At 35.0% G+C, this 26,386-nt stretch overlaps 1 protein-coding gene across 1 annotated transcript in view; it reads left to right on the forward strand.

Moving 5' to 3' along the window:
• Nucleotides 1–26,386, forward strand: part of DCC (DCC netrin 1 receptor) — a 987,982-nt gene that overhangs the window by 797,767 nt on the left and 163,829 nt on the right. Inside the window, exons 13-14 of the mRNA XM_045528069.1 lie at nt 13,267–13,408; nt 23,169–23,279. Coding sequence (XP_045384025.1) covers nt 13,267–13,408; nt 23,169–23,279 — 253 coding nt within the window. The remainder of the gene's footprint in view (nt 1–13,266; nt 13,409–23,168; nt 23,280–26,386) is intronic.

Raw genomic sequence — 26,386 nt, forward strand, 5'->3', positions numbered from 1 at the left:
ATTGATAGTTACCCATATTTTTTTCAAAAGTAAACTACCTCTTACTGTTCTTAAGTTGGAATAAGTTGTAAGAATGTATTCCCAACTACTCTCTGAGTCACTTCTCTGAACTTCAGTGGAAAATAGACTTGCTCTTTATGCATGTATAAATAAAATTGGTACAGTCGATCAGAATTGACCTGACTGGCTGTTGAATGAGTCTGTGAATTTTAATTGGTTTATTTGCATATTAACAGGCAACATTGTGCAGATGGTTGTGTGGGTTCTGAGTATCTGGATTTGGCAAATTCTGGGACCATTATATAGAAATGTAACAGTCATTAAACACTGATAAAATCCCTGTTTTGCCAGGAGGCTGCAGTGGATATCACTGTCAACCTGCTGATTAGCCTTTACAGACATTAATTTGTCCACATATTTATAGCAATTTGATGGTTAGAATATTTATACGACAAAAAAATTTGACATTTATTCATTTTGAAAAATGATTGCTGAAATCCACAAGACAGGCTCAAGTGTAGAAAGAAAGAAACATTTTACCTGTACCATCATAATGAAAAAACATTGTGTACTTTCTAACCATTGAATCCCATGAATGAGAGGCAGCTTTGCAAGAATAGCTGAAGGCAGGGTAAGCACAGTCTGGGTGAGCAAAGTCTGGGTAATATTATTTGCATTTCATAATTAAATAATAACCATTCTAATTTAGAGGCATAAGTTCTATATAAAGCCAGAATGTATTTTCTCAACAGGGGATGATAGTAAGGTGTGTCTATTTATCTTAATTGATTTAAGTAAACCTGATCTAGCAGCGACAACATAGAATCTTAGGCTGGGAAGGATCATGCTGTCCAAGGAAAGCGTTTTATATGAATATGCCTCTGTTTTAGCACCCTGCCTGGAACATAGCAGGCACTCAGGGTGCCTTCTTAATAAAGTAATAAAGCAATGAATGTAAATAACAGTGAGATTTTCTGTGGACATTACTCCAAAAAAATCAGTCATTAGCACCCCCCCATTTTTTTTAATTACTTTTATTTTTTAACATCAGCAATGTAATTTTGAGACCACCAAGTTCTCTTGATTATGCATATGTGCATCATGTTTCAGAAGTAACAAGCACAGAAAGCTCTTCTGTCAGCTGCTAAAATTCACCTGTTAGGTTAAGTAAGAATTTCCAAGTATAGACTGGGATGAGGGAAAGAAACTTTGGAAAACACAACTTTTGCAAATTGTGTTAAAAGTGCCCACTTTTTTAGAAAATGAGAATAGATTGAGATTTGTGTATTTGCGGGCTGAAAACAAGCCTGGAAATCTAAGCAAAAAATACTATTTTCATCTAAAGTAATAGAAGTGAAAAACATAAGGACAGCTATTTTATTGTCTGTTTAGTTGAACCATGTACAACCTGTGAAAACATTGTATATGACATTGTTTTTAATCCAGCAATTCTGTTGACACCTGAACATTTATGGCTTGGATGTAAAGTATAAATAGTAAATCATACTATTGGTCTATCTTCTGGTGTTACCTGAAGATTGAAATTGGAGAGAGCAATTCCATTTACTTCATTCTTGGAGGGAGTATTTGTCAGAATGCCTCCAATCTTCATTTTCAACAGGAAAGCAAAACAAAACACTTGGGTTCTGGAAGCAGCCTGCTGTTAATATGAGTTAGGTGAATCCGACCTATAATCTTACCTGACATTTGGAACTCAAATATTTTCCTTTATTTCTCCAACACAATTAAAATATTTAGTCTCACTTCATTTTACGAGACATAAATAGCTATGTAAGTAGTCTGTAATTACTGTACATTGTAACAAATGACCTCATAAATACATTGTAATGTCCCATGTAATTACATGGTAAATCGTGTCTTTGAGATGGCTGCTCTGAGAGGGAAAGCCTGCTGGTTCAGAGATTAATTATTTAGGGCCTAATTTGACGGTTTCCTTGAAGATATGCTTATGTTAAATAGCCACTTCTGTGGTTTTATAAGAGAAAACTGTTTCACGGTAAGATCTTATTTCCTTATTTAATATAGACCCAGTTGCATGTATTCATTACTGAATATTGGCCATGCTTAAATTTTGCTGCACTTAAAAGCAAAAAGGTCATTGTTCTGTACAGGAAGAGTTCTGATTTGCAATCCTATCTCTCCCATCAAACACTAGATAGAAATTGTCTTCATGACAATAGTTTTAAAGATCCTGGTTTGTTACATTAAAAAGATTTTGGAGTGTAAGGTATTATAAAAATTGTGTGTCTTTTCTCTGATACAACCTGAAAACTAATATTTCATTTTGTAAGAGCCGAAGTTGGTGTGTCACGGTTATTTTAGAATGAGTGCATTATTTTAATACCCTGAGTTCTTAGTGGTTATTCTTGATAAGTGCATTTTATCCCATAAGAGGTGTTTTCATATGACAAGAATCAATATTTAAACTTTTTTTCTCTTTGACTCAAGCAAGATGCTTAAATATCTGGTGAAATCAATTATTCTCAAGTTCTACCATTCACCTTACTACTCAAATGGTATCTTGGTTTCTATGTTCCAAAAAAAAAAAAGGAAATGGGAAATAAGTAGACACTGTATTTTCTGCCTTAAATTATATATTGGTCTATTTTCTTGTGCCTTTCAAGGGTATAATTTTACATATAACTTCCCTGATATATTTCTGTTCTGGCTTTCTTAGTTGTAGTGCCTGTATCAAGGCTATTATATTGCTTTTAGTAGTTTTATTTAGTAGAAATGAATAGTCTGAGAAAGGTCTGGTTATCTGAAAGAGTTAATAAGCCTCCCTAAACATTCAGCTTACGTCCAGGGAATGATTTAGGCACTGGAGAATAAAGTCTATTGATACTGGCAAATTCTGAAATGCATTACTCGTAAGATCGCTTTATCATGAACTCTAGGGAACAACCAAATTGTTTTATTGTAATGGAATTTTGTCAAAATGTGAGTACCTCCTAGAAATTACATTCCCGCTTTCTAGGGCCTAGAAGAAAACAAGCCTGGCTACCAGGCTATGCATAGCAAATTATCACATGCAAAAAATGTTATTTTAAATCCAGGAACTTAAAAAAAGAAGATACTAGGTACACATAAACTCTACTTCTTTGTCTTCTTTTTTCATTTTTTTTCCCCTTTAATCTGAACTATATTCTGCAATCGGGTGTCATTTTCTTGGTTAGTTTAGGAACGTTGAGTTAATTGTCTTTAGTTAGCTAAGAAAGTCTAGCTGTCAGGAGAGAATAATTGATTTTTCTTTATTTTTCTTCCCCAAGTAGAAACCATACGTGGTCATATATCTGATAATCAACTCCAACAGGGTTTTGGTAATTAGTTAGAGAAAGCAATGTTTCCATGGGTCATTCATTTGAATATGGCAAAGTCTGCATAAAAAAACCACTTCTTCACACATTGCCCTGAATGGTATTTCAGGGGTAAAAGAATGTTTTCCAAAGATTTATAATCTAGTAGTTGTGATCACATTAAATGTTAATGAAGATAATTCAGCCACAATGAGAATCACTCATTCTTTTATTTATTGTTATGTCTTCAAAACCCAATTAAGTGAGGCCAAAATGACTTTAAGACTTAATTCTTTGGAAACTTGCTTCAGTTTTCAATGTCCTTTTATGTTATTAACACAGCTCTACATATTACTAAAAATAGTAATAATAACAATAATAAAATGAAAAAATAAGGATAAAAGTTTGTATTTTTTGATGTTTTTAATTTTCTACGTCCTTTCTCATTGACCACCTCTCAGTAACTAGGTAGATCAGTATGATCGTGTAATATATACAATTGATGCAGTTACAGAAATGATTTCCTACTGTCACTGAGCAAATTAATGAAAAGCTGAGAGTAGAGCAATATGCTTCCTGCTCATCCATCTATTATACTCATTGAATATCTTTCATTTGCAGAGAACTATTCTCTTTTCATCTGAATGATTCACAAATACATGCTAGATAGAACATGGCGTATGAATTAAGAAGGCCCCAAGTATATTTCCCTGCACCTATGCCTAAGGTTTGAGCTTTATGTAATATTTAGAGTTAATTCTGAAACAGGTCACTCATGTTTATTGTATAGAAGGATCATGCAAGTTTGGGGCTAGAGTTAAATAAACCTCATCATTAGAGGAGTCTACAGGCTATTTTCAGCTATCATCTGCTTTTCTCCTGCTAGCGCTCTGAGGATCATCTTTAAATAACTCGAGAAATAGTTTTAAAATGTTACTTTGAAAGCATGCAAAATTTCAGCCCACCAGATTGCCAAATGACCACTCTACCCCAGGTGCCTTATATCTCTTTGATCAGTGAGAGATTTGGGATCTCACAGTGAAGGTTTGGAAACCTATTTGACCTTCATTTACTAGTTCAAATCCCGTGTGCTGCTAAACTGAAGTGGGTTAGGTGAGTTATTAGCTTCCCTCTTTTCCCTTGGAATTGTGAAGGTTGAACTCCCGGAATTTGATTAAAGGACCAGAGAGAAAAGAGGTGGCATGTCCATTTCCAAAAATCAATTTAAATTTAGCTCAGTTTATCTAGGAAATGTAAAAATAGAACATATAAGAAATAGCATACTCCAAATGACATTTCTCATTTTCTCACTGTGTGTGAATGAATTAAAAAAAAAAAAATCTGAGGTGTGTTCATTGTATACACCTAAGAGAGATCTTTGGGCTGAATGGCATGGAGTTCAGAGCCAGTGGCAGGAGAGCCAAGCCCCTAAACTGGGAGGAGTGAGGTGAGGAAGAATGTCATTCAGAGAGACTGGGCACAGAGTGCAGAGAAGCAGACCGCTATTGTGCCTGATGGGAAGTCAGAAAGAGGTGAAGAGACATTGCAGATGGTGAATCAAAAGGCCAGTAGGCTTTGGCAATCAGAGTGTGAAAGCAAGTAAGAGGCCTAGGTTCAGAGAGGCAGGTATGTATTAGAAGGGAAGTCTGCCAGCCCCTGATAGATTCACAAGGGAGACACTAGCTGCTAGAGAACTCAACCTGCATGTCTTGGAGGAACCAGTCACATTAACAAGAGGAGGGAGCATTCACCCAGAAGCAAGGCAGTGTCTGTACCAGATAAATCCAGTGATTAGAACAGGGACCCAAATCAAAGTGGTTTTGCAGTATTTGATTTGAAGTTGAATGATGTGAGAAATTGTCCCACTGTGGCTAAGCTTATTGTATAACCAGGGACAGGATATTCCCAGAGTAGGTAAAGTAGGCTTAAGCTCTAGCTAAGTGTCCCACTGGCACTAGTTTTAAGGAACAGGGACCACCAGAGCAAAGATTAAAGGTAAGACTATTCTATAAATAAATAAATGTATTGATGAAGAAATGGTTGTAATATTTCAGTTATTAAATAAAGTCACAACAGCTTAGCATTTATTTTTTTAAATAAAACAAAGCAATGTTTCTTGCCTGAATTGAAAACATTCATAAAATTTTATTTAAAATCAAGTATTACTCAATTTGTACATCACCATACTTTTATTATTGTACAAATATTTAACTCAAGCTTTATGTAGTAGTGGCAGACTTTTCACTCTGGAAATGTATCACACAGTGTTTACTAACATGGCTTTGTGTCATTTTGAATAACGGTTGCCTACATGAACATTAAGAATGTCAATTTGAGTATGCTAGACAACTTTCTGAATTCACTTATCACAAGAGACTATATATGTATAATATTAAATTAAAAAGATTTCAAACCACAATAATAGCATGTAATAGCAGGAAAAAATATATCCCTTTATAGTATCTTACGTTATCACATCTATACCTGTTAGTACAGTAATTATATTGTTAGTACCACAACTTTATAGGTTTATATAGCTTATAATAAGATAACACAGCTTTTGGAAATTCTTTACATAGCTATCCACATAATGGAGTTCAAAATACTCTTTTTTAGTAGATTAATTTATATTTCATTAGATGAATGGAATTGACTCTAATTGAAATTCAATTAGATGTTTCCAGCATCTATAGAAATATTTACAGTTGCAATAAATACCATAGTTAAATATTAAATGTTGTTGTTGTACAATGTTGATGCTATTAAGATATTATTTATTTGAAGTGATAAAATTGGAGAACTGACATTCCTAGCAATAACTAGAATATATTACTATGGGTAGCCTTTGTTTTATATCCTCTGTGGATTGCCATTTATTGAACTACCCATAGGTAAGTCCAGTGGTTTTTTTTTTTTTTTGGAAAGTGGATTATTTTTCAGGCAATCTTATCCCAGCAAATGCATTATTATATACTGAGCTGCTTATGCCAGAATCCTGAGAGTCATTCTTGATGGCTTTTCCTCCTTTACATCTGACATTTAATAAACCACCAAATGCTGTCAAGTCTTCCTCGAAAAATATATATTAGGTCTCCTCATTTTTCTGCATTCCTCTAGTTTCCATCTATTCCAAGGTTTCTTCACTACCCATGCCTAAAGGTTCTATTTGCTACAGTGAGAAATGTGAATAGTACCCTGTGCAGAGGAAGTTACTCAATATATATTCATGAAAGAATAGAAATTACAAAAGTGTTTCTAGGTAATGTATCTCTCTCAGTGCTCCTTTCAATTTACAGTAGAAAAAATTTTTAAATTATTGGGTCAATACACAAATAAGTAGGTCCATATTCTGGACATTGTTCCTGCACATGGTCTTGCTTGCTTCCTTCCTTCCAGCTCTTTTTCACTTTTGCCTGTATTTCTCCTGCCTCTCACCTGCCAATCTCTCAATCTCTTGATCTCTAGCCTTCATTCTCACTCTCTTTTTTCCCCTTCCTCCTTACTTCCCTGAAAGTATTTATCATTCTTTGCACGATTATCATGCATCAGCACTGTGATGGAACTTTCAAGCACACTCCCATTGTCTTCTTTAACCCACAGCACAATCCTATGAGGTAGGAACTGTTAGTAGCTAATATTGTGAAAGAGAAAACTCAGGCTGAGAGGCCTTACATCGCTCGTTTGGGATCACACACGGACCGGAATGATAACTGATATGGGTGTGAGCAGTGTGACACTGGAGGCATGGGCACCAATTAGCTATGGCAATATTTGGAAACACATAAACCAAAGTCTGAATTAGGGTAGTGGTGGAGGGAATGTAGATAAGGGGACGGATAAGGGATGCAATGAAAATAGGTTCTTTAGAAGTGCTTATGGACACTCTTTAATAAAAATCCGCAAGGCCTCATGAGTACTGGAAGCATATTTCACTCTTCAAGCAACTTCACATGATTTTCAAGTCACCAGAAGTGCAGAACAGAAATAAGGGACAGAGTTCCAATATGATTTCAAATTAGTTTGAGGATTCATAAATTCCTCCTATGTTCCAGGAAAAACATTCTTATTTGCTACAGGGACTTCCTTTCAAATAATGCCTTTCATAGCCTTCTATGGGAATGCTATCCAGATAAAGTGATCTTGTAAAAAAAAAAAAAAAAGCCTTTTTGCTAGAATAACTGTGTTTGGAGAGGGTCTAAAATGGGCGTGTTTTCACCAGAAGTTCACTCAGGTGAAGTGAATTTCACCTGAAATTCACCTGAAATGGAAGAATTTCAATGTGCAATGAGAAATGTGGAGTTAAAAATAGAAGCTTTTAGATATAAACCATCCTCATATTGCTGTCTGATCTTTGACAAAGCAGACAAAACGTACACTGGGGAAAAGAATCCCTAGTCAATAAATGGTGTTAGGAAAACTGTATAGCCACATGTAGAAGACCGAAACAGGACCCATACCTTTCACCACTCACAAAAATCAACTCATGATGGATAAAAGACTTAAACCATAAGAATTCTATAAGAAAATGTTGGAAAAACTCTTACAGACATTGGCCTAGGCAAAGAATTTATAAAGAAGACCGCAAAAGGAATCATAGCAACAATAAAAATAAATAAATGAGACCTGATCAAATTTAAAAGCTTCCACACAGTCAAGGAAACAGTCATTAGAGCAAATAGACAACCTACAGAATGGGAGAAAATATTCTCATGCTATACAACCAATAAAGGCCTGATAACTAGAATCTATAAAAGAACACAGACAAATCAGCAAGAAAAAAATCAACCCCATTAAAAAATGGGCAAAAGTCATGAACAGAAACTTTTCAAAAGAAGATAAACTAGTGGCCAACAAATATATGAAAAAATGCCCAACACCTCTAATTATCAGGGAAATGCAAATCAAAACCACAATGAGATATCACCTAACTCCAGTGAGAATGGCTTTTAACAAAAAGTCCCAAAAAAACAAATGTTGGCATGAATGTAGAGAGATAGGAATACTCATACCCTGCTGGTGGGACTGCGAACTATTATAGTAAAAACTCTATGGAAAGTGATACGTAGATACCTCAAAGAACTAAAAGTAGAACTACTGTTTGATCCAAGAATCCCACTACTGGGTATTTACTCAGAGGAAAAACAGACATTCTATAAAAAAGATATCTGCACTCAAGTGTTGATAGCAGCACAATTCACAATCGCAAAGATGTGGACATAACCGAAGTTGCCATCAATACACGAGTGAATTAATAAGATGTGGTATATGTATCCCATGGAGTACTACTCGGCCTAAAAAGAAATGGTGAACTAATACCTCTTATATTAACATGGATGGAACTGGAGACCATTCTTCTAAGTGAAGTATCACAAGAATGGAAAAACAAACACTACATGTACTCACCATTAATTGTTACTAATCAATCAACACTTATGTGTACATATGGAAATAACATTCACTGGGTATCGGCAGGTGATGGGGGGAGGAAGGGGAAGGGTAAATTCACACCTAACAGGTGCGGTGCTTGCTATCTGGGCATGGGTGTGCTTGTGCAAAGGCAATTTATGTGACCAAAGAGTTTATACCCCCCTAATATTCTGAAAAAATAAATAAAAATATAAAAAGTGAAAATAAATAAAAATAGAAGCTTATGAAATGTGACTTCTTATAAAAATTCAGGGTGGGGGGCTTATCGGTGATTTTTTTCTGTTTTCTCATTTACTAATATGCATCTAGAGTGAAGGAGAATTAAAGTAATAGTTGAATGGAGCCCATGAAAAGGGTAATATCACATCACTGAACTGGACAGGAATATCCTAGGCTATTGGAATATAGCCAACGGGACCCTTTGTTTTAAATCAATAAACTTAACTGCTCTCCATCAGACTTACTTGGAAAATAAATCATTTTTATGATAATCAAAGAGGGGGTGGAGGGATTTGAAGAAGTTAAATTTTGCAGTTCTTTTTTCTCCCCAAATCCAAAAAAAAAAGTAAAATTAATCCTTGATTCAGATACAACACTGCAATAGTGAAAAGGATTAATTTCTCCCTCTCAAGTAATAAAAGAACCAAAAGTCAAGTCATAGCTACTAGAATTGATTTTTCAAAAGTCAAAGGTCATGTGTTAAGTACTTTTAATAAAAATCATTACCAGCCTGGCCCATGAAAACTAGGGTTGTTGTAAAAGAATGTTCCCATAATGGTGACAGCTTTAGGTGGCTTGTGGAGGAAATGGGAATTGAACAGTGGCAGATAAGTCTCATACAGAAAATAAGTTACGTTATACGATTCCATAAGAAAAAATGGTGGATCATTTTTATTTAACTTCCTAAAACAACAGGATTTGAGGCATCTGGTCGTATCATCTGCAAAAGAGGAACCTAAGAAGAAAAAATGTGACAACCAAAGTCTTTGCAATTCGCTGACACTTCCTTGAAATCAATAAGAAAGCATAAAAGATGCTAATAAACTTAGCTGCTACCACAGAAGAGGATGCATAAAACCGATAAGATTACTCCCCAAAATGAATAATAACCACTGAGGGGGTTCACCTCCTGGTGTGTAGAGTGTATAACTGATTCCATTAATTAATTATTGCCAGGCATTGATATTAAGGTATCGGCTATGTAGGAATAATTTATGCAATCACTGGAAATCCTCAAATATGACAAAGAAAAATTATTATCTGTCAAAAACTAAGTATTACTCATGTAATTATTGGTATAATTAAATTCTCCAGGCTTATCAAGTGATTTATAATACATGTGGTAGACATACTAAGCACAATTATTTTCCCTTATTCAGTGTGTACATTGAGATTCAAGTCATTTATCAGACTCATGAGACATCACTCAGCAAAGCCTTAGCAAAACATTAACTGGAAATCAAAAGGTTCTAACGCTTGGTCTAAGGTTTAGCATCTACATTTGTATTTTCATTTTCTACTTGAATTTAATTTTGACTTTGAAAACAAGTTGTCCTTAGAAGATGTGCTCCTTGATTTTTCAAGGGCTACTTATGGGAAGGCTTATTAGATATATTGAAAACTAATGATTTAAATTCAGTTTTATTCCTTTTAAGAATATTTTGTAAGAGAATGTAGGTGAGTGAGTAGAATTGCCAAGTAGTGTCCCTATGATAACTCATTTTAGTGTGAAATAATAAAAATAACACTAGACTCAAAGGTTGGGAAATCATCCAGTGATAGTGCAAGGTGACCTTGGGCCCATTATTCATTTAATTCTGTGCCTTAACTCCTTTATAAAATTGCAAAATGGTGATAATATCCACTACTACTACTGTGAAGCATTAAAATATAAAAATAAGATGAACAGTGAAAGGTAAATATAAGTTATGACTATTCATTGAGTTCTGGTTTGCTTTACTTGTTTCTAAAATACTTGGAAGCAAAGAATATATCCACACTTGCACATATGTGTGTATGGTGGAGAAGAAGGGGGTTGGTGGGCATATGTGTATTTAAGGCTATGGGTTCTTTGGGAGCCAGGGACATTATTGTTTGATTCATTACTGTATCTCCCAAAGAACTTAGCCAAATGCCTAAATGAGCACATTGATACAACCGTGTGTCTCTTTAGCATGGCCCAAAAGACTTTTCAAATTCTTTCCAATCTACGTTTCCATTTCATTGTCCAGTATATCTCATTTGCTTTACAGACTACATGACCTTCACTTGAGGATGCTCTATGTTGTCATGACACCTTGAACTTGTTCTTGATATTCCCCCCGTCTCAAATACCTTTCCCAACCCCTCCATGAAGTCCTACTCACACTTGAAGAACAGGCTCATTGTAAAGTCTTTCTTGACCACAGGACACAGAATTAATCCCTCTGGGCATTCTACTTTAGCATTTAGCATTTTTTTTTTATTATTAATTTATATGTTGATTTCCTCAGCCAGAATGAGTAAACCATGACTTATTTGGATGTTTCCATAATCCCAAGGATATTGCTTGCAACATAGCAGGGATGAGGTTAATAATATATTTTATATGAATAATAACTAAATGAATTAGACTCTTGGCCTCTTGAACTTCTTCGGGGAGGCAATATTAAAAAGTAAAGAATGCCATGTTTCAGACTCATATTATCGCAGTTAAAATCTGGCCTCTATCACTTACTGGCTGCATGACTTTAAGTCATTTAACCTCTCTGTGTCCCCATTTATGTGATTGTACAAAGGTCATAAGAATAGACCTTAACTCACAGGGTCGCCATGATATAAACAACGTAACTCATGGAGAGTGCTAGACCATTGCCAGGTCTATATTGAGTGCAAAAACTGTTAACAAATATCAGGAAGAGTGATGCTTAAATTCTCACATTTAAAGGGTAGTGAGAACGAAGTAAATGATGTCAGTAGTACCATACCCCTTTAAATATATTCTGACAACCTAATTAGATCAATTCTATGTAATTAGGTTCCTGAAATTATTAAAGCATATTTATCGTGTAATTACAGTTGGTCCTCTTTATTGGCAAATTCTGTGTTTGCAAATTTCTCTACCTGCTAAAATTTATTTGTTAACCCCAAATCAATGCCCATGGTGCTTCTTTTATGCACAGAGCAGTGAAAAATTTGAGTCACCAGATGTTCATGTTCCCAGCTGAGGTTAAACAAGGAGAGGTTCTGTCTTCTTGTTTCAGTTCTTATATTGTAAACAAGTGCCCTTTTTGAGATATATTAGGTGCCATGTTTTACACATTTTTCTGCTTTTTCATAGTAATTTTGCTGTTTAAAATGACCCCATGAGATTTTTTTAAATCTTTCAACATCCTTATATTGTTATCCTGTTCATGGATGCAGTATCTTCTCTTAGATTATCAAGGTATTAATGACATCTTTTTGGATCTTGTTCTGTCGATGACTGTTGTTTCCTTCAGGTGTCATTATCTTCTTACGTATTACTTTTTCCACTTTCATTTATGCTAAGGGCTTTCTTTGATGTCTGGTAGTGTCAAATTATTGGTTTACATTAAAATGAAGTATGAAAAAGTTGAATTCAAACTGCAAATTCTAGTGCATGGGTGGAGCTTATTAAGTAACATAGCCTCACTACTGGGGAATTAATCAGAAATCCAACTGTTGTCTTCTCTAAAGTTATTAATTTTCTCTAGAGAAGGATTATCTCATATTCTACCTAGTTGTCATTGCTTTGGGTATTAGATGAAGGAAGAAGACATGGGTATCTCACTTCTTTGATTTAATAACACTTGCCCATATCCCTGTTCTCTTCTGTGGTTAATATAGTATCTCTGAATCTTTGGTTTCTGTGTTTAATATCCCTGGGGCATAAAACTCCCAGCTGCTCTAAGGTCAGGGAGGGTTTGTGCCCTGGTTTTACTGGGTGTGGGTGGGAACCGGAGGCCTCAACCATCTTCATGACTTTCAGCACATTCTCTGTATCAGCACCATGCTTCAGCCCTACCTCCCAAGTTATTTAGAAAGCAACAATGCCTTGTCCAGGTTTCCCTGAATTTTGTCATGCTTTCTATTGCCTTGCTTTTCGTTACTCTCTCTTAAGAAGGTATTTAGGTTTCAGCTTTCCCCTTCCCCTCAGTTACTGTATCTCCCTCCAATTTGCACCTTCCAAATATTAGTTGATGTCTCTCATCCAATATAGTCTTATTCTCTATATTTTATGGGTTTACACCACTTAGAATATTTTGCTCTCCTTCTAGTGATCTGTTCAAAGGAGAGGTAATAATGTATGCCATCAATCAAATGAATTGTGTATTTTTGTTAAAATCAGACAAGTAAGCATGCGGTCAGATTCTAAGACTGGATTTAATTTGGCTCTAAGTGGCAATCACTAATACCTCTTGCTTCTCTGCTTTCTTCACACTTATGTTTGGGTCACTTCTTTGACCCTGTCCTGTTGTCCTTTCTTTCTCCAATGTTTTAATTTGCATCTGTTATCTTGCAGAGTATCAAAGTAAGCTGGCTGCCTCCTCCATCAGGAACACAAAATGGATTTATTACTGGCTATAAAATTCGACACAGAAAGACGACCCGCAGGGGTGAGATGGAAACACTGGAGCCAAACAACCTCTGGTACCTGTTCACAGGTCAGTGTTCACATGGTGTAGTCTTGCAAGGTTTTGATGAATTAAATGCTTTAGGAACAAAATACACTTTCACTTCAAAGGAACATTGATTTTTTTTTCCTGGCAGGTGACATTTATTGGCTAGAACAAGAGTAACCTTTATATTTTAACTTTATATTCTCTACAATGCTTTCAATATATATTATGCTCTGCACCATCATCTTAATAAATATATCCTGCCATTTTTATCTGTATTGGTTTCTCAGTGTTGCTGATTCACCAGTAGCTCCTGTTATCTAATAACTTTTAATGTTTTAACTAATAACTTTTAAAGGCCATTTAATAAAATGGTTCCAATTTTAAGTCACTTTGATCCCCCTGCCCCATTCTCCAGGGGTGAGGATGGGGTAGAAAAGGAGGAAAAGGGTAGATTTGGAAATAAAGAGAGAGTGGGCTACTTTCCACAAATATAAAAGTAAATTCCCTCTTGTATCAATATTGTCAGAATTCATACATAGTAGGTCAAACTGCTCTGTGAAAACTGGACCCAGTTCCCATGCAAAGAATTTTTTTTTAATTTTATGAAATGAGTACTCATATACTTCCTTTAACTATTGCAACCCTTAAGACATGTCAATCCAGGTTCCTAGAAAACAGACCGAGGCAAGGCTTTCAAGGTTAATACCTGTGGGAGTGTAGGCTCAGGAAAGCAAGAGTGAGGTAACAAGGCAAGTGAGCCAGGGAAGAAGAGGAATCAGATAACGGTGGCACATTATTGAGCTGGGGTGGCCACAACTTCGGGACAAACACAGGGCTTGCTGGGTCTCCTGGATGTCTCTTGAGCTACGTGAACTACTGTCTCACGATCTGTGGCTGGATAGGGAGTGTGAGCAGTCTGTCTCTTGTCTGCCATTGGTCAAAACCCACCAGCAGGATATGGACTATTCTGTACCTCCAGGCCACCCCCTGCGAGGCCAGAGATTCTGGTGACTGTGTGATCATGGAGGTGTCCCCTTGTCAGCCAGCATTTTACATAGTGATGGCTTGGTCTAGGATAGCAGCAGCACTCAGAGCTTTACAGCCCTAGGAATAGAATGAGCTACTGCTAGGGACTTGGGGAGTGAAGGAAATAGCAGTGGCTCATGACGGAGATTGGTAGGTAAAGTTGAGCAAACTGGGGAGCACATAAACTGGGTTCAGGACAGCATACCAACTCTAAAGGATGTGGCTTAGGACTAATGGATAAAGTAAACTAGTATTTCAAATGAGAAAAAAGTAATCCATTATTTATCCCTTTCGTCTATACCCCTGCTTAGTAAATTTCCACTGGAAATCATAACACAGACACACAAACATGCGCACACACTGTAAACTTCTTGTTTAACCTACAATCAGACTGGAAAGTAACCTGGTTTTTTCCCCTCGAGTTTTGTGCCTTTTGTGCCTTTTGTGCCTATACAATTTTAGCACAATGGTAAGAGTGCTTCCAAGGTAGATGGTCAAAAATTACTTACATATTTTAAATATGGACAATCTCCTAGACAGGTATTGTTGAATCTAAGAGAAAGTATTGGCATTCTACTATGCTATTTTGAAGACTTTTTAAAAAGCCAGGATCTTATAGTTTTTCCATGATGAAATCATGGGATGAAGGTAAAAATAATTGAAGTGAGGCATATGGGCTCATTAGGATACTTAGGACAACATATAATTTACTCAGAAATCACCAAAACTGAAAATATTGCTGAAAATATTTTAGTATAATTCCTAAATTTAACATTACACTAGAAGAGACCCTAAGGATAATTTAATCCAAGTCTCACTTTTTTTACAGATACAGAAATTTGAAGCCCTGAAACTTTCTTGTCATTGCTTTTCTTTTTGAAATGATAAAGATTAAAAATATAAAATAAACTTCTCATTATAAAAGAATTAATTAAAGGATGAGCATTCCAATAGGAAGGCTAAGGATTAGATATTCAATTGACAGCACTATAAACAGCCAATAAACATGATAAAATGTTCAATCTCATTAGTAAATAGAAAAATGCAAATTAAAACAAAACTGAGCTGGCATTTTCCTTTGATTAAAGTAATAATGATAAAAATAAATGATGGCACACGGTCCTGGAAAGAATATGAGAAATGTGAACTCTCATATACTGATTGTGGGACAGAAAATTTCTAGAACCTTTCTGGAAAGCAATGTGAAGATATGTGTTTCATACAGGTACATATATATGAATATGTGTATGTATGTTTATACATGTTTTTCATAAAGCTATGACCATGATTTTAATTTCTAAGACTTTATCCTAGGAAGCAATCATATTTTTCAAATTTTTTAACTAGAAACATATTCATTGCAATATTATTTGACTAGCAAATAATTTTTTTTTAAATCTAAATATCCAGCTATAGGCAGCTACCTAAGCAACTCAGATACAATCCTATCATGGAATACTGTACATCTATTGAAAATGATATAGTGTAAAAATATTAAATCACATGTTAAATATTTCAAGCATATTGTTAAGTAAATACTTCAATTTTAAATCAGTGTTAGCACATGAGTCCATATTTATAAACAAAACAATGTACATTCATATAAAATATTTAGAACAATATATATTCCAAAATATTAATAGTGAGTGTTGCTTACTTTTATAACAGTACAGGATGTATTTTTAATTGCCCATGTAAAGTGGAAAAGAAATGAAAAGTCAAGACTTTAATGGCATATTACAACTTTTGGTTACAAAAATTGAAGATTTCCTACCGCTAAAGCTATCTCAATACCGGAAGAACCGATTAGAAGGGAGTGGTCTGGAAAATGAATGAAAAGTAGTTGCCTCATGGCCAGCAGAATTCGCTGGTGTTCATGAGTTCACTTAGTATTTATGAGTTCTTTTGGTAAATAGAATTTAATACATTCAGTTCAGTATTATCAAACCAAGATTCTGATTCCCTAAATATACAAAATGTTAAGACTTTCCCTCTGCAAAAGGTAAAATCACTGGGGAAAAAAAAAGAGAGAGCAGCAGGTATTTGCCTTTCACCATCAAAGATCCTGTATCAGTCCTAGGGATGCCAAAACAATTTACCACAAACTTGGTGGCTTAAAACAAGAAAAATTTATTCTCACAGCTCAGGAGTCCAGATGCTGAGATCAAGGTGTTGGCAGGTTTGGTTCCTTCTGGAGGCTGTGAGGAGGAATCCATCCCATGCCTTGCTGCTAACCTCTGGTGTTGCCAGCAGTCCTTGGCGTTCCTTGGTTTGTAGATGTATTGTTCCAATCTCTGCCCTCATCCTTTGCACCACCTTGCTCTCTCGGTGTCTCTGTGTTCTCTTCCAGTAAAGACACCAAGCATTTCATATAGGCCCCACTTTAAATCCAGAGTGAGTTCATCTTGGGATCACTAATTAATTATACCTGTAAAGACTGTATTTCCAAGTAAGATCCAATGCTGGTGATCCAGGTATACATGAATTTTAGGAGGATACTATGCAACCTACTACAGATGCTTTAAAATTATTTTTTCCTCTCTAGGGCAATCATTTTGAATTGTATCTTCTAATAAACTTTGCTTATTCAAAAATAAATAATTGAATTCTACATTTTTATTCATCTAACATGTGTGACAATTAGAGCTTCTAATCAGCATGGAATAGCCCATCTTCACTCTGGTTTATTACCATTACAACCAAAAGCAAAGAAATGAGATGTAATTAGTTATTGGGAATAGCTCACAAATTCCCATTTCTGCCTTTATAGATTTGTAGGAACGTGGACCTCAAATTTGAAGCCTTTATTCATACTGTTATTCTTCATTGTTTGAGGTATAAAAATGTATTTAGGAATACAAACAGAATCTGAGGAGTCATATTTGTAACTGCACCTGATATTTATTGCAAAAAACAAAAAAGATGACACATACTCCTTTTTTAGTTCAACTAAAGCAATAAAAAAGTTAGTGAATAACATCATACCCTTAAAAATTCAAAGAGAAGCTTTGTAAAATCTCTACCTTTCTCTCCCCTGCTCTGTGAGTTGGCTTCAAAAATACCTGTTGCATTTCTAGACATTGTGGGAATATCCTCAATGCTACAAAGCCTTAAGGCACCAGGAGGTAATACTACACACTGGTAGGTTGGCTGTGGTTTAGACTTGTCCCCAGGATATATCTAGCAACTTACATATTTTGTAGTAAGTAGAAGTAATTGATTTTCCATATAAATCTGCAGCACTGTAAAATGTAAAAGATTTGACCCCATGTTTCCAATGCCTGTAAGATACATGGGTGTATTGATTTGGTTGTTAGAAAATTGGAACTGCCAGAATGCATCATTTGTATGATATAAATATTCAGGTGTAGAGGCTCAAACTTTTTTTTTTTTTTTTTAACAATCCTCTGTTAGACAGGTGTTTTTTGTTGTGTGTGTGTTTTTTTACCAGGATAATGAGACATCTGCAATAACAAAGTAATTTAGAGTTATAACAAGGATTTTAAATAGCTGCTATCAGTTTTATAGTCAGAACCCATGTCAACTAAATTTTAAAGTGCTCTTTTTAATTTTTGATCCCTCTTCAGAGAAGGTTGTTTGAAATTGAATTTAAGAGTTTTCTTGTGTTTCATGGCCGATATGGAATGAACATAATGGTAAACATGCATTGGTATTTTATGGACTGAAAAATTGAAGCAGTAGCATAGCAATTTTATAACAAGGTTAACATTAGGGAAATAAAGGGAAATTAAATTGTTTGAATGATATGTCATCTCTTACCATGAGATCTAAAACTGAGAAATAGAGCATAAGAAATACAGAGCTTGAAGGCACTTAGTGTTAAGGATAGAAACAGGCAGAGATAATCTGCTTTCAATAATAGAATTTTTTTACAGCTAAGAAAAGCATTGCTAGCTACACCATACATTCTTTAGAATAAGATTACACATAGAAGCAACTAGGAAGCACACACGGACACACACATTGAGATTGAACTTTAGGATCCTGATGAACATAGCAGGAACCACACAGTTCATCTCATCCAAAGTCCTTGTTTTAAAGAAGAGGTAACTGAAAACTGGAGAGGATATCACTAAGAGCTACCACTGGTTAAGGGGATGATCCCATGTGGACTCCGTGTTACGTGCTCCTTGTACTACACCATATCGTTGTCTTTAGTTCCCTTTATCGTGAGTGACTCAAGCTGTTATATGACTCTACACAGATCATAAATATTAAAAATAATGTTTAACATTTGCAACAGTAACAACAGCCACATTATCACTTACTGAGCTTTGACGCCAGTCACTATGCTAAAATATTTATATGTTTTTAAGTTTCATCTTTACAACAGTTGTTATTTATATATCCCCATTTTATTGATGGGAAAATTGAAGCAGAGAGGGAGGGCTAGTTTTTCAAGGTCACACAACTAATGAGCAGTGGAACAAAAACTCGAACCTATTTCTTCCTAAATTAAAAACCTATACTCTTACCTCTTAACTTGTAGATAATATGTTTCTGACCATAGGCGATAAATGTATGATTGTATGAATATATAAAGGGTAGTGGAAAAATGCAGCAATAGAAAGAGATGTCTGTTGGGTAATAAAAAATTGAAGATTACCTTTGCAGCTAGAGAAGCGGAGTAACTCGAGAAGAGATTAAATTAAAGCTTTCCTGACCAATTTATTTTAAAAATATTATTTGATATTCCCATTATCCCCAGTCAGGAAACATAGCCAAGATAACAACTTCTCGAACGATACACTCCCAAAAAGCTTTTAATGACAGACTGGCTTCCCTTTACTTCGCCTCCAATGAATAAATGAATGAATGAATGGATGAATAAATCAAAGCAGCCTGGAAAGATCTTTTGGTATCAGCTATCAGAGTCCAGGTCTCCCAGAATTGCTTGGTCATAGCGATCGTTTGTAAAACTGTTGAAAAAAAGAGAATAATTTAACTGTTCTTCATACTAATTTTTGGGTATTGTTGATCTTTTAGGTTGATCCTTTGTCAAGATAGTAGAATCATCAATTCTCTCCTGCCTGCCTGCCCATTATTCAGTTCTGATGTAATCATTATAAACACAAATTCCTTGCATGTCTACAGGGTGCTTTACATTTGTTGCTGTTGTCTCTCTTGTGTTCCAGCCTAGATTAAACGGGCCCTTGAAGGACAGGTTCCCTCTCTTCCAGCAAGAGAGAGAACAGGTTCTGATTAAAACAGCACACAGTGTACTTGCTTACTTTCTCTGAGCCTTATTATCCTCGTCTCTAAAACAGGAGCAATGATGTTTTCTGTGCCAAAATCACAGGGTATTTGAAAATTAAGCGAGAAAGTAACCTGCAAATCACGGTACAAATATTAGTTATCTTTACATCTGTTAAATGCTTGATTTTATAAATTACTTTTACAAGCAGTTTGCCATTTGATCCTCACAAGAACACTGTAAGTTAGGAGCATGTGTTGTTACCTAATCACTTTAGATGAAAATTAAGATTAAAAGAGCTTTCAGTACATCTAAAACTTGCTCAGCCGAGTAACCCTTACAGCATAGAAGCAGGGACATCTGCAGCTTAGAATTATGAAGGTAATGTCCAGATTGCCTCGCTGAAAACCCAGAATTTCTGGTTCTGCTTCTTATTGCATCCTACACTTACCTGGATTAAAAAAAAAAAAGAATCACAGGTTTAATTCTGTTGATAAAGATTTGATACAGAATTTTTTGAATTTAGAAGCCAAAGACTCAAACATATTCTAAGATAGGGATTTAATTTTTTTTAAATCCTGCTAGGATAGACTAGGGGGCTCTCTCTGTATGTGATACTATGGCAACTTTTTGACAAGCGAAACTATTGGAGGTGAGTTACCTCCACTGGTGAATTTCTCATTCCAGAAGTATTTCTGGTTTATTTACAGCATTACTTTGTTAGATGTTCAGTTGTATGTGAGCCATTTTACTAGAACTTGCTTAAGATTTCCTTTAATAATGAGATTCTTTATACATATTTAAATATTTTATACTTAACATTTCTAGGTGCTTGTATCAAGAAAGACTCCATAGCCCAGCTAAATTCTAGAATAAAATGCAAAGTCAAAGGTTTTTTTAAAGATAAAATATGATACATCACAGAAAGGTGGCAAGATTTGCAGAGTGACCTAGGGCATTAATCTCTATGGGCGCTAGAATTTCACTGCAGATGGGTTAGAGCGGTTGATATGAAGAGCTCCCCTACTGTATATGGTTGGAAGGGATATTCTGATAAATAGCTCGAGCTGGCCAGGTGAGACCCTGTTGGGGAAACATTTATAATACAACAGAGAGTCTCTAAACTGCTTTCTAATGTTTACTTCAAGTTATTGGCAGGCTTTGTTTTGCTCAAAACTAGCTTACCAACTCTGATCCTGAACTCAAACTATATAAATCAAAATTTGACAAAATTATAAGGAAAAATTTGCATATCTACTTTAGAGTGAGATGCTTTAACTAGCTTCTGTTAAAAATTGATAGAATCTGTGCACAAATAACCGCTTGATTTAATTCGAATGAATGGAACAGAAAGAATATCGGACATTCCAAAAGATTTCAGATTGCATGTCAAAATATTACACGTGATAAAATGGTGTATCAGTCAGAGTTCAACCACAGAGAGCCAGTAGGAAATATATACTGAGAGATTTATTGCAAGGAATTGGTTTAAGCAGTTATGATGGCTGGCTGGGAAATTCTAGAATCCACAGGGCAGGCCATGAGGAAAGACAGGCAGGAGCTCTCAAGCTAAAATTGATGTTCATGACAGGACAGAATTGCTGCTTCAGGGAAGCCTCAGCCTTTTATCTGATTGAATCCAGGCCACCCAGGTTGTCTGAGACAGTATCTCTTACTTAAACTCAACTGAGTATGGACTTTAGTCCCATCTACAAAATACATTCACAGCGACACCCCCATTAGTGTTTGATTGAATAACTGGGTACTACAGTCTTGCTAAGTTGACACATAAAACTGCCTACCACAGATGGTATTTCAAATTAATTATTGGAGACAGTATTGACATAATTGTCTATCCATTTTGAAGAAAAATGAAGTTATATTTCTATATAATGCAAAGAGTTTATTTTGGATGGATTAGGACACTATTTTTGATAAGACCACCATGAAAGTCATGAGCTACAATGACCGGGTAACCATTTCTTCCCTCTATTAATTTTTTAATTTCCAAGAAAAATCCCTGTAATCAGCAACAGTGCCTATGAAAGGGTGAAAAATATTAAAAAATATCAGATCAATGCCATGTTAATGAATTGAAATGAGTACAAGCCTATTTGAGGAATAACAGGGGCCTTATGTTCAAAAGTATCTCTTTGCCACCTTGTTGATGATGTTGAATGTTGTATTTTAACCTAATATTCTTTAGTGTTAAACACTATTGTACCTAATCAGCTTTAGTAGATCTTTCAAGGGTTGTTTTGTGTATGGGCCTTCCATGGGCCAGACATTGTTGTGGGCTCTACAGATATACAACTAAATTACCAATAATAACAAAGACAGCAGCACCAATGACATTCTCAGTACATGTCTTCATGGAGCTTCCTGTCTTTTATAAAATGAGAAGCTTCTTTAAAGGACAGTATTTTGTGTTATAGGTAACCTTTGTGTGGGTGAATTTATCAAATGGTCTTCTCTAATAGTACTATTTACTGAAAGCACTGCTCCTTGACAGAACAAATCCTTTTTAACCATCAGTTAAAGCATAGCTAAGTATTCCCCTTAGTACCAAGTACTCATCACCTATGCAAAAATCTATAAATATGTAACTTTGTACATGATATAGCATCATTTTCCCAATAACTTATTATATTTATAAGTTTTTCTTGACACTAAATATTTGGATATTTCAGATCAATGGGAAAAAACAGAGATTACATTTTTATCTTTATAGTGGTGGTTCAATTCTTTGAGATTTAAGACTTGACCATTTAAGCTGAATTTCCAGTGTCTCAAAAATTTCATATGGCTTTTTGATAAGTATCATTTTTTTAAAGTAATTTGTCATGTTAATGAGCTACTTTGAGATTTAGGTAAGAGGCAAGTTATTTATATCAAAAATTTATACTTATCAGACTAATGATCCATATGGCTTCCCCAATTTACCTGTGTTCTCTGTGCTCATTAAAATAAGTCCTAATGTCATAACTGTGTACAATATTATGTGTCCAAATTATCATAGATGTTGATTTTGTTCATCTCTATTATGGAAGCTGTTACAAAACAACATATACTCAAAAGATGGTATTAAGAGGCAAAACCTCTAATATTTTCTGCTAAAGTGCATTGGCTTCAGATTCTTCTTTTTTGGCCCAAAGAAAACATATTCACTGACCTTGAATGAATGATGAAGACATAAATTTTTAGATTGACTATTCTTGATTTATAGGCTGGGTCCTTCTGAACAGTGAGGAAAAATGATCCTTGCTATTTTTGATTATTTCTTCATCATTCATATTTTACATTCCGCATCTGCCCTAAGGCTATTTTCAGGGATACATTTTTATACATGAAAAAAAAAAATACATGATGATATATAAAAAATGATTTGATTTCTCACTGTGATATCCCTGCCCTTTTGGTCAAAATAACAATAATTACCACAACAATCACAAACAATGTAAGGCATGTCAACTATTATTAAAATGTTGTTAAAGCTTTGTGAACCCAGCTAAAATATTTGTTTAGTAACTTTTGTTTCCCCTGTGGAAAATTCTTTCACAGGACTGGAGAAAGGAAGTCAGTACAGTTTCCAGGTGTCAGCCATGACCGTCAACGGCACTGGACCCCCTTCCAACTGGTACACAGCAGAGACCCCAGAGAATGACCTGGATGGTAAGACTTCTCCCTAGTCACTGTCACTCTGATGTCTATCTTCTTGTTACCTCAGCTTCAAAGGGCCCCTTAAAAAAATTAATGAACTCCAGCTTGGGGGACATTTATTCTTCCTGTGTCTCCAGATACAAAACAAAAGAAAACACAACAAAACCCACTAATTAATGCATAGTTTTTAACAATGCCATATAAAATACAATATACCATGAATGGCATAGCACTAATTATGCATTAATTATGGTCCTCATATCAAGTTACTTTTTTTCAAGATAATCTGAAATGAGATGTTCTTACATTTATGTGATTTTGAATAATTGACCTTAACCATTTTCCTCACAAGAATTACTACAATTTCTGATAGGAATCATGATTTCATATAGCTTCTTCTCTTTTATGATGCTTCTGCAAAACATCAATAGGTGGTTTTGGACTTGGTTATGGTATCACCATTATTTTTTCTTGATATAAAAGACAACCTACTTTATTTGGTTAATTGATAGTTGCCTTGAGACATTCCTGGATGAGATATTAAGAATCATATAAAATTCAAATGCCAATAAATTAAATGTAGGCAAAAGGTTGAAATTACTCTTGAAATTAAAAACATGAATTAATTTAAAAAATAAACTTTAAGAGAAATGGATAAAGGAGGTGGCATAAAAGACTCTAAATGATAAAACAGAAATATACCATATAGAATTAGAGTTATAAATAAAATAGGCAGAAATTCATGAAAATGAGAGGCACTCAAAAGAAGTAAGTTATTATTAATATACTTAAAGCTAGACAATTAAAACTGGGACTAAGAAAAGGTAGAGAAAAAGATAAACTTACATGTATTGAAAATGTGATGACATAAGATGATTACCTAAATAACTAACAACAAAATTGTCTTATTCCTTAACTGATAGACTTTAAAATTATTCCGGTAAAAAGGGAAAGTAAAAATTCTATATTCCTTCCTTTTCTTTTCCTTTTTCTCTCTCTCTTTCCCTTCTCTCTTCATTTTTATTCTCCTCTTAGTTCTCCTTCCATTACCCGTTTTCAAGTCTTTTATCCCTTCCTCTTTCTTGAACTTCTCTTCATTCTCCTCCTCCTTGGCTCTCCCCTTCTTCTCTTTCTAAATAACTCACTGTCATTCATGATTTTACTATAGTCACACATTTGGTTTTACTAAAATATTTATGGTAGCAGTAAAACAGTCAACAGATGATATTTCAATAATAATAGTAATCATTGCCATGTGACAGCATACTAATTCAAAAAATATTTATAGAAATATAAATATCAGGTTCTGTGCTTAGCTCTGTGGATACAATAATACATAATTAATAAATAAATAAGACATGGTCCTTTTCTCATGGAGCTTAGAGTGTATCAAAGAAAGACATTTTAGGTGAAGTATAGGAAATTGCCATTGTTATTGTTCAAGCCTAGTTGGACATTTGAAAACTGTAGTTAAACATAAGATGGATGGATAAATAGATAAGTGGGTAGACAGACAGACATATGGAAGACTTGCTTTTAAACTGAGACTTGAAGGATGAATAAGAATTAGCTGTGCAAGAAAGTACATTAGAGATTGAGGAGAAGGAATGGAGAGTAATGTAATTATAGGTTTGAAGTCAAGACAATGGCATGTTCAGGGACTGAAAAAAGACCATCAAGGATAAAACACCGAGATGACATAGGATGAGGTTTGTAAGATAGGCAGGTTCTAAAGCTGGCAAGACCAAGTTAAAGATTTTAAACATTGTCTTAAGAATGCCATTAAAGCAATAACTTACTTTATCCTAAGAAAGTTATTAAAGAATTAAAAGAAGATAGCGACTTGATTAGAATTGCATTTTGTAGAGCTTATTCTGGCTGAAGCATAAGAAATGTATTATTAATAGAAGTAGGTAAATATAGGTATTCCTGTTAGGACAACCCTAGAAGTAGCATTGGAGTTTACAGAAACATAACTTGAAGCTTAGAGATATTATTTAACTTGTCTTAGGCTATACAATTGAAAAGTCATGGAGCTACACAGAGTCACACTTGACAAAGTTCATACCCTTCACTGATAGGATAGGAGACATTCATGTATTTATTCAACATGCATTTCTTACTGAAGGCCTGTATATCTCAGGCATTACCTTATGTACTAAGAATAGAGCAACAAATAAAGCCCCTACTCTCAAGGTGTATAAGTTATAAGTTTTACTGAGTTGGTGGTGGATAGTGATAGATGCTCTGAAGAAAACTAAAGCATGGTAGAGAGAATAGCAAGGACTGGGATGTACTGTTTTATATAAGGGGTTGAAAAAGTCTCTGTGATTAGGTAAAATATGAGCCCAAACTTTAAGTAAGTGAGGGGGGCAGCCATGTGAATAGGTCAGACAAGAGCCCTCCAGGTAGAAGGAAAACAAGAACAGACATCCTGAGACTGGATCCCAATTGTTCGTTGATGTATGTATGGCAAGGAGGCCAGTGGAGTTGTGCCAAAGTCATGAGGATATAATCGTCTTATGTAATGAATAAAAGGTGGTCATGATAAGCTAAACACATATTCAACTTTTTTTTCTATTTTACTTGAAAATAACTTTTAAAGTTGATGTAATTGTGCTTTATCCTTTCATCTACCCATATGGAGTGTATATTATTAGCCTTACTTTAAAGAAGAGTAATTTAGACTAAGAAAATTCAGCTAAGTTAATCAAGTCAGCTAGCAGCTGTAGAGTGGGAACCACAGGCTACATTTTGGGCCCTGAGGTCTAGTGCAGGTGACCAGAGCAAAGCTTCCACTGATCCCATGGAACTGACTTGGTGACAATAAAGACAGTGATTCAAGGCTAACAAACGAGTCTAAGACATAAGGTCCTATCATTTACCCAAACCCAAAGGGGATGTATCTCTTACTGGAAAGAGTGAAAATAAATGGAGCAGAGGTGCTGAAGCTCTTATAAATATCCAGAGTAAAAGGGACTCTCCACTTGACTTATGTGCTCTTTCTCCTGACTATGAATGAGTCACAGTCTAAGTGGAACTGAAATATAAAATCACTACTTCTTAGATGGCACAAATCTTCCGTTTAACTTCATGCTTTGCATATCTATGCGCTCTAA

The sequence above is a fragment of the Lemur catta genome, chromosome 16 (assembly GCF_020740605.2).
Source record: "Lemur catta isolate mLemCat1 chromosome 16, mLemCat1.pri, whole genome shotgun sequence".
Lineage (NCBI taxonomy): Eukaryota > Metazoa > Chordata > Mammalia > Primates > Lemuridae > Lemur > Lemur catta.